Genomic DNA, 9,774 nt, shown 5'->3' with positions numbered 1-9,774 from the left:
TCATTTGTCTCGGTCGCGGTCGGTCGCGAGGCAGCTGCGGTCTGATGCGCGACACTTATTCAGCTCCTGCTAGGCCCTCCCAGTGCTGGGTGGGACCAAAGCCCAGCCTAGGGCGCGGCCTGGGAAAGTGCAGGAGAACCGGACAGTGAGCTGGGGTCAGGACAGGAGGTCCACCCGGAGGAGGGGACGACACCTCCCCAGCCTCCCCTCCCCCTCCCCAGTGGCACCACGAGGCACGCAGCCGCATATCACCCGTGCCAGCCCTCACCTCCCGGCAACGTCGCCGCATTCTCAGCCACGCCATCTGGCGTGCCCGCCGCTCCCCGGCACACTGCGGCGGGCGGGGGAGGGGGCAGCGGGGCAGGTGCCCACCCTGGAGCCAGGAGGAAGCGGCAGGTCCCCCTCCCCCAGAGTCCTTTGCGCTTGAGGTGGGGCAGGGAGCTGGGGAGAGGGGAGGTGGCAGGTGCTCTCAGGCTCGGTGCATCCGAGCATCCGAGCATCCGAACTGCTGGAGCAGGCGCCCTCTGGGCAGTGCCATCGGCCCCTCCTGCCTCCTCCTCCCCCAACGCGACGCCTGCCAGAAGCTCAGGACTTCGAGGGTCTCCACTCCTGCCCTTCCCCCACACCGGAGGAGGCGGAGGAGGAGGAGGAGGCCAGCCTCTCCTCACCTGTCTGCCCAGCCAGGGAGGCCCCAAGAGATGCATGGCTGGCAGCAGCCAGGGGGTTGGCACCTGGGTCTGACCCACCTGCTCCCTAGGCCTGTTGTGATGGGAGAGCAAATTTCCCTCCTCGAAGGGCCACCTACCAGTCTCACTTGGGGGCTTGGGGTGGGTGGCTAGCTGTCCTTCGGAGGGTGAGAATGGAGGGGAGCATTTAGAGTCCTGTAGGAATGATTTATTTGGGGGACAACAAGGAGTGTAGAAAGAGCAGTTTTCTAGAACATTCTTCCTGTCCCCTGAGAAAGATTCCCCTAGTCTGTTCAGGAATGGCCTGCCTCCTCATCACCACCCTCTGCTCTCTCTCCTCCCCCATGCTTACCTACCTCAGCCCTCTCACCCCTGCCCCTCAGGTCCCAGATGAAACAAAATGGCCGCTGCCCCTCTGAGGCAGCCATTTTAGGTGCCCAGACTGTGGCCTCCCTTGGGATGGGGCTATGTCTCCATGGGAACCTCCTGGGGGGGGGGCCAGCTCCCTGCTCCCACCCTGAGGTGTGGGCAGCAGAAATGGAAGTCTTCCAGGCCTGGCTGAAGTGCCCGCCATTCTCCTTTGCCTCTGAGAGACCTGGAGGGGACCAGGCCCCTCACCAACTCCCTTCCCCCAATGCCACAGGGAGGAACAGATGGCATCTCTGGGTGTCCTTCTCCTTTCGTCTCCTTCCTTCCATTTCTGGCTCTTTCTCTCTCTCCGTCACTGCATCTCTGAGTACAGAGAGGAGCGTGCATGTCCCAGCGTGTTAATGCCTGCTTGTGTGTATGTGGACACACGTGTTGTACCTCTTTCGAGCTCATGTCTGAGGCAGGCCCATCCCACACCTCCCTCTGTTCCAGTTTCCCCCTGGTTTTTATTGTATCTTCTAAAAAAAATAAAGTTGAAATGTGTCGAGTGAGAAAAACTTGTTCCATTTTTCTGAAGGAAGAAAAGAAGGGTCAGGAGACAGGCCCAGAGGGATCAAGTTCTCTGTACCCCAGGCCTGACCACCCAGCCCCCTACCTCAAGCCTTTCCCTATAGGAGCTTAAGGAGGCCACTTAAATCTAGAGAACAGACATGAGAGACAAGGGATAGAGGGATAGGTGGCCCTACAGCGCGTTCCCTCTCTCTGACAAGCTTCTGCCTCACACCCAGAGGACCCCATCAGACCCCAGTGGGCTTAACCTAATTTTTGGTGTGGGGAGGAGGCAGAGGCTATTTTTCTCTGTCAAGGAAGCATTCATCCACTTACTCATTCATACATTCACCTACTAATTTAACAAAATTTTTGGATTCTTTGTAGACAAAACATTCTAATTGGAGATGAGCTATATGCAAGAGATTAATATTATAAAGCAAGTTACAAAGTGTTCTTTTGCCGGGCATGGTGGCGCACGCCTTTAATCCCAGTACTTGGGAGGCAGAGGCAGGAGGATTTCTGAGTTCGAGGCCAGCTTGGTCTACAGAGTGAGTTCCAGGACAGCCAGGGATACACAGAGAAACCCTGTCTCAAAAACAAACAAACAAACAAACAAAACCACCACCAACAACAACAAAAAACCAAAGTGTCCTTCTTTTGTTTTTGTTTTTTTCCAGAGAGGGTTTCTCTGTGTAGCCCTGACTATCCTGGAACTCACTCTGTAGACCAGGGTAGCCTCAAATTCACAGAGATCTTCCTGCCTCTGCCTTCCTCAGTGTTGGGACTAAAAGTGTCAGCCACCACTGTCCTGCACGGTGTCTTAATAATAATAAAACATGTTGGACTGGAGAGATGGCTGTTCTTCCAGAGGTCCTGAGTTCAATTCCCAGCAACCAGATAGTGACTCCCAACCATCTATCCTGGGTTCTGATGCCCCCTTCTGGCATGTAGGTGCACATGCAAATAGAGCACTCATACATTAAACAAATGAATAAATAAAAGCTGGTATGTATTGGGAGAGTATTTTATTATTGGCCCTATGCTAAACTCATTAACCTATCATGCTACTTAGTGTCAACCAGCAAGCAGCCCTATAAAGCAAGCAGACTACCACTTATAGATAGGGAAACCAAGGCTGAGAAGACTATCTCAAAGTTCCTTTGTTTGTGCTAAGATTCAAACCCAGGGCTTTGGGCTCTTGAGGCAAGCACCCTACCTTGGAGCTAAATCCCCAGTCTAGAATTCAGCATTGTCTTTTACAATGTGGTAGTGCACGCCTTTAATCCCAGAACTCTGAAGGCAAAAGTGAGTTCAGGGGCCAGTCTGGTCTACATAGTGATTTCCAAGATAGCCAAGAATACCTAGTGAGACCCTATTTCAAAAACAAAACCAGATGAAAACCAGGTGAACAGAGTTGACCAAGAATCAGAACTCATATTATGCACGCGAGTGTGTTCATGCATGTGTGTGTGTGCGCGCGCGTGTGTGTATGTGGATGTGTGTTCAAAACACCTCACAGCCCAGGGTCTAGAGGAGACAGAGTCATGAATGCCCTTGAAATTATACCCCAAACTGGAAGTGTCCTGGCAAGCCAGCCCCCAACCCGGTAGTGCCCCTGGTTTTGCTTTTGCCTCTGCCAAGAGTCCATCCACAGTGTCAGGCTATGTGACTTAGATGGGCTCCAACTTCCTAGTTGCAGAGCCTATAAAGGTCTTCTTGTCCTTAGTGACCACCAAGGCAACTGGGTTGGTGAAGGGGTCCTGGGTTCTAGTCTCAGCTTGCTCTCTTCCTCCTCCTCCTCCTCCCCCTGGGTACCTAGCTATATCCATTTCCCTACACCACCTCTGTGGAAGGAAGAGGAAGTGCCTGGCCTTAGGACCTTCTTTCAGCCCCTGACCTCCAAGTGTCCAAGCTTCATACCTTCACACTGACTTTCTCAAGGCCTTTCAAGCCAGCATGTGTCTCTGTGGAGCACCTTGTTCTGTCTGAACATCGAATTCTTGTCTTATCAGCCCAAGACTCCCTTAAGAAGGGTTCTCCAGGTAAGACCAGAGGGCATCCACTTGGACTAAGGGATGTGGTGCGGTCTTCCTTTTGTCTGCGTGGTTCTGTGCTTGCTATGTGGCTGGCTGGCATCTGAATGTGTGAGCCGAGGTTGGGTGTGCACAGGTAGGTCAAGGGAGAGACAAGAAATTTGGGCCCGAAGACAGCACCTGCCTGAGTCCAGTGTGGGCAAGGGTCTCTACCCCTGACTGCAAGTACTTGTCTCTCACACAGGTTAACTCTGAACAGGGGTGTGTTTCCATTTCCTCCACCACAGAGTGAGGAACCGGTGGGAAGGTTGGGTGTCCTCCCTTTAACCTGTATCATTTGCATCTGTGTCTGGCAGGATAGGAACCTTGAGAGGGGAACTGTAAAATAAAGCATCCATTTCCTACCTCCCTCAGCAAGACACCTGTCTGGTCTTCTCCCCTCTGGCCTCTCCTGTGACTGATGGGGTCAACCTCTGTGGTTTTTGTATTTTCTGCGGAGAGGGAGAATGCTGGGTCCCGTCTAAGAACTCTAAGCGGCCTGCAACCAGCCATACCCTTTCCTTCAGCTTAACCAGAAGGCCAAGAGAGAGGCACTGGTGGACGGCCTACCTGGCAAGGATCAGGGGTGGTAAGGCCTCAGTGACTCAAGAAGGAGGAGGAAGAGGAGGAGGGCTTCTGGGTTAGGAATCCAGATCTGTGCCCACCTTAACCCAGATAGGGACACATAGCTCATCTCCAAATCCCTCCCCACCCCACTCCACCATACATTTGCCCCTCACACCCAAGGAAAGATCTCCTGTGTGATGACTCCACAGATAGACACACATGTCTACACACACACACACGCACACACACACACAAGCACACGCACACACGCACAACACGCCCATGCAGAGGCACAGACACCCAGGGAGGCAAATCTTTCCCTTTCTCTGTCTTTCCCTTGGTTTGAATTTTGTTCAGCCACATATGTTGTGTGTGCGTGAGGGTGGGTGGGGGAGGGGCAGACAGGGATGAGGAATGGCATGGTGCCAGCATCTACCTATGGGGCTTGGGCCAGGGATGCCCCCCACACCCACCCTGGAAAGAGCCTCAGCTGTCCCTTTGTGGTGGAGGGGATTCTCTTGGGGAGCGGCAGTAAGCACAGAGGTCCCTTCTCCACACCCCAGGGTCTGGTCCTGACCCACCTTAGGGACCTGGAGACAGGGAAATGGACAGATCAAGACCCTGGAGAGAGCCCTGAATTGGCCTGGCAACCACAAACCGCCAATTCCCAGACTTGCCACCCCATTGTTCCCATGTGGGGGGTTCTATATCTGAGGGGGGCAAATCCTCCCACCACCCTCTCAATCTCTGCTTTTCCTGCGTTGGGCGGGGAGAGGAGGGCGGCAGAGATATTTATTTATTTCCTTTATTTATTTAATTTTTTTTTTTTTTTTTGGAGTAGAGAGTGACAGATGGCGGCGGGTCCCGGGGGAGCCGGCTCTCCCCCAATGCAGACGCATGCCAATCACCGTCTCTCATGTGATAGCTGCTGCCCGTGACGTGCCAAGCCCATATGGCCTGGCATAGAGGCTGGTACCCCGCCTGGTAGAGATGCCACACTCGCTCCGCGGCTCGCATGGCGCTCTGAAGACGCCGGCGCCCGCCGCCTTGAGGAACCGCTGCCCCCGCTCCCTGAAGATGGGGGAACAATGAAATAAGCGAGAAGATTCCTCTTCTCCCCCCTCTCTCTCTTGCCCCCTCCCCCCTCCCCTCCCCTCTCCCCTTGACTCCTCTCTGAGGTAAGTTGTCCGAGAGGGAGCTAGATCTGACCTGCTATTGGTGTGGGGGGGTGCTGCTTCGGACATGGAAGTCCCCCCAGTTCTCCTATTCCTGGGACCCTACCCCCTTACTGGATGGGCAGCGGGGGCGCCCCGTGTTCTCTCTCCCATTGGGGCCGCAGCTTAAGGGGCTGCGGAGGGAGATGGTATGCCTAGGATGGGCTGAGGGGGAAGGGTCATGAGGCACTCGAAGAAGCGAAGATGGGACCCCCCCCCCATGACTGTCCCGAAGGAACCTGTGACCTTTTCCCACCACCAAAAAAGATAAGCAAACAAATAAATTTGGATTTTTTCCCCAAGGATCTCAAAATACAACGAGATCTGTAGAGACGTGTGGGAGGGAGGGAGTTTGAAGAGGGGAAGAGGGTCCCCGACCGCAAGGGAGACGAACAGGGTTTGCTTTTGGGTCTCCTCCCCACGCCCGGCTTCTTCAGTCCCCGCCACCCGGAGCCCGCTCGGGGAGACCCGTACGCAGCAGCTAGAGAGGAGACGGTGTCTGGAATTGGGGCTGCGGGGGTGGGGGCCCGGCCGGGGGCGGCGCGCGGCCAACTTGCAAATTGGATTAGGGAGCTTGGGGGTGAGAGGCACCGGAGGGCTTGGGGAGCCAGGCCGAGGGGCCGGGACCGTGGAGAGGAGGAACCGGGGCAGCGTCCCCACGGCGGCCGCCCAGCTTCTTTCCATCACCGGGAGAGAGCTGGCTTTCGGCGAGAGCACCGCCTCCCCGGGAAGATGGACCTGGTCCCTTAACCCCCCACCCGGCCACGCTCTCTGGGACCCCGACACCGGCCGAGAGCAGCTTCCTTCCGGGCCAGGGGCGGAGCAGGAGCCCGGATCTCGGGCGAGGGCCTGGGCCGCGGTCCCCCACTGGCAGCCCGGCAGGGCTGGGCCGGCTCTGGGCGGGGCAGCAGGACGTAGTGGGCATCGGGGGCCCCTGAGCTGGAGCGCGCTCGGAGACTTGGGGGGTGGAGGCGGGTTGTGGGGTCGTGGTGACCCCGGCGCGCCCCTCACTCTGTGCTGTCTGTCTCCCCGCCCCCGGGGCGCCCTCAGGCACCATGCTGACCCGCCTGTTCAGCGAGCCCGGCCTCCTCTCGGACGTGCCCAAGTTCGCCAGCTGGGGCGACGGCGACGACGACGAGCCGAGAAGCGACAAGGGTGACGCGCCGCCGCAGCCTCCTCCTGTTCCCGGGTCCGGGGCTCCAGGACCCGCCCGGGCCGCCAAGCCAGTGTCTCTTCGTGGAGGAGAAGAGATCCCTGAACCCACGTTGGCTGAGGTCAAGGAGGAAGGAGAGCTGGGCGGCGAGGAGGAGGAGGAAGAGGAGGAGGAAGAAGGACTGGACGAGGCGGAAGGCGAGCGGCCCAAGAAGCGCGGGCCGAAGAAACGCAAGATGACCAAGGCGCGTCTGGAGCGCTCCAAGCTGCGGCGACAGAAGGCCAACGCGCGGGAGCGCAACCGCATGCACGACCTGAACGCGGCTCTGGACAACCTGCGCAAGGTGGTGCCCTGCTACTCCAAGACGCAGAAGCTGTCCAAGATCGAGACGCTGCGCCTGGCCAAGAACTACATCTGGGCTCTCTCGGAGATCTTGCGCTCCGGGAAGCGGCCGGATCTGGTGTCCTACGTGCAGACTCTGTGCAAGGGGCTGTCACAGCCCACCACGAATCTGGTGGCCGGCTGCCTGCAGCTCAACTCTCGTAACTTCCTCACGGAGCAGGGCGCGGACGGCGCCGGCCGCTTTCACGGCTCGGGTGGCCCGTTCGCCATGCATCCGTACCCGTACCCGTGCTCCCGCCTGGCAGGCGCACAGTGCCAGGCGGCCGGCGGCCTGGGCGGAGGCGCGGCGCACGCCCTGCGGACCCACGGCTACTGCGCCGCCTACGAGACGCTGTACGCGGCGGCCGGTGGCGGCGGCGCCAGCCCGGACTACAACAGCTCCGAGTACGAGGGCCCACTCAGCCCCCCGCTCTGTCTCAACGGCAACTTCTCGCTCAAGCAGGACTCGTCCCCCGATCACGAGAAGAGCTATCACTACTCTATGCACTACTCGGCGCTGCCCGGCTCACGTCCCACGAGCCACGGGCTGGTCTTCGGCTCGTCGGCCGTGCGCGGGGGCGTCCACTCCGAGAATCTCTTGTCTTACGATATGCACCTTCACCACGATCGGGGCCCCATGTACGAGGAGCTCAACGCATTTTTCCATAACTGAGACCTCGCGCCGACCCCTTTCTTTTTCTTTGCCTTTGTCCGGCCCCTTAGCCCCAGCCTCACGAGTTTAGGGGCTCCCACCGACTCCAGCGCCGGGCGCTCGGGGCGCGGGCCGCCGGTTCTGCAGCTCTCCAGAGCGGCGTGCTCTCTTACCTGTGGGTGGCCCGTCCCAGGGGCCTCGCTTGCCTCTGGGGACTCGCCTTCTCTCTCTCCCCAGCGGGCTTCCTCCTCCCTTCTCTCATGGAGAGCATCTCTGGGGATCTCCCGCCAGGCCCTCCCAAGAGACTTCCTCCACATTCCCAAACTTGGGTTTTCTCTCCCCACCTCCCAACAGGCCAGAGGCAGTTGGTAAGGGGCTGCTGAGTCTCGGGAATAGTGTCTCCCCCACTTATAGTTACTTTAAAAAAACAAAAACAAAACAGACACAGAGCTTCCCAGGCCGAAAAGAGTTGGTATCTCTTCCTTCTCGAAGAGGCCACAGCCAGGGAGCCCAACCGCCTTCACCCTAACACGAATCTCCGCGTTTTTTAATTTTTATTTTGGTGGGAGGGGATGTGGATTGAGAGGAAAGAGAGAGGGAGGCCAAGCCAATTTGTAACTAGAACCATTTTTCCTTTTCCCTTTTTAAAAAAAAACAAACAAACATACAAAAGGAAAAAAAAAAAGAAAGAAAAAGGAAAAAAAAAAAACTGAGAGGCAACGGAGGCCGAACTCAGAGTCCGGATCGGAGAGAAAACGCATTAAGAACTTTTAGAAGCAATAAAAGGCAAATAATAATAATAAAAAATACTACCAATAATAATTTTTAAAAAGACACAAATATCTATGCAAGGAGGTTCTGACTGAGCCTAGCAGCCCGACCCGGGTGCTCCTCGGGTCTGCTGGCTGCCCCGCCCACGCGCGGATCTGTGCACTTTGGTGAAGTGGGGGCCCGCGCCGCCCCTCCCCCCAGTTTCTTACAATCAATGACTCGGAGATTTGGAACCCCAGTGCCACTGCCCTCCTCCCGCCCTGCCCCGTTGTGCGTCATACTGTTTTCTAAAAACCTGTTTCCAAATTTGTATGGAATGGCAAACTGTTAGGGGGGGGTCGGTTTGGGGAGGGAGGGTTTGCATGAGAGACACCACACACGCACACACACGCGCGCGGGCGCACACACACACACACACACATACACACATACACACACACACACACACACACACCCCACACCGCACGCACACGCAGGCTCCGGGCGTCCGGGGACAGAAGGAGCTGTCTACTGGTACCTCCTCTCTATAGGCACTCTGGTCCGTCCCCTCTTGGGGTAAGGTGGAGGAGCCCAGACGTGGGAATAGCCTTACCCTTGTCCAGACTGTGCCTCCGTGGGCGCCAAGCTCCTGGTGATTTCTGGTGGCTGGAGAGGGTTGTTTTGGGTTTTTGTTTGTTTGTTTGTTTGTTTTGGGGGGGTTGTTGTTGCTTTTGTTTTTTGTTTTGTTTTGTGTTTCGGTTCTAGGCTCCTCCTGACTTTTGTCATCCAGTGAGCTGGGAGAACTGAGGGCTCCTCTGGAGGTTCCCCTCGCAAGAGGCAACAGGTGAAGCCCCCCCCACACACACCGGAGGCAGGGAACCAGGCACCCAAACACACGATGCAAAAAACGCAAACCCACAGGCGACACACCCCACACACGCAATTTTACCTTCCTCTTGTAGCGAAGATGAAACTCCTGTCGGACACCCGAAGTGCATTGCGTGTTTCTGTTGAGTTTAATGACGATTAATAAATATTTATGTAAATGAGATGCAAAGCAGACCCGCTTTCTCACAGTGGCCTCCTTTTATGGGTGGGGGCAAGGACAGATCTGGGGCTGGAGTGATTGAGGATATGTCGAATGAATGACGCTCAGAAGCTTAAGAAAATAACTGAGGGCTTTCCTGGGTGGGGTTTCCACACTGCAAGACCTACATACACACACACACACACACACACACACACACACACACTCACACACTCATTCACCACAGTGGGCTCATGAACAGTCACACTCGCTGCCTTTCCTAGGCCCCACCCAGGTTTACATAGGCACCCAGCACAAAGCACCCCTGCGTTCTACTTGCATCCATCCAGC

General features: G+C 56.6%; 1 protein-coding gene across 1 annotated transcript; it reads left to right on the top strand.

Annotated features, from left to right (window-relative positions):
• The first annotated feature begins 4,699 nt into the window (after positions 1 to 4,699).
• Positions 4,700 to 9,456, top strand: Neurod2 (neuronal differentiation 2). Its single transcript, XM_021177981.2, has 3 exons — positions 4,700 to 4,777; positions 5,088 to 5,424; positions 6,511 to 9,456. The coding sequence occupies exon 3, from the start codon at positions 6,516 to 6,518 to the stop codon at positions 7,665 to 7,667; it is 1,152 nt and encodes a 383-aa protein (XP_021033640.1). The 5' UTR covers positions 4,700 to 4,777; positions 5,088 to 5,424; positions 6,511 to 6,515; the 3' UTR covers positions 7,668 to 9,456.
• Positions 9,457 to 9,774: the final 318 nt, after the last annotated feature.

Source organism: Mus caroli, chromosome 11 (genome assembly GCF_900094665.2).
Source record: "Mus caroli chromosome 11, CAROLI_EIJ_v1.1, whole genome shotgun sequence".
NCBI lineage: Eukaryota > Metazoa > Chordata > Mammalia > Rodentia > Muridae > Mus > Mus caroli.
This window is presented reverse-complemented; position numbering and strand designations above follow the sequence as displayed.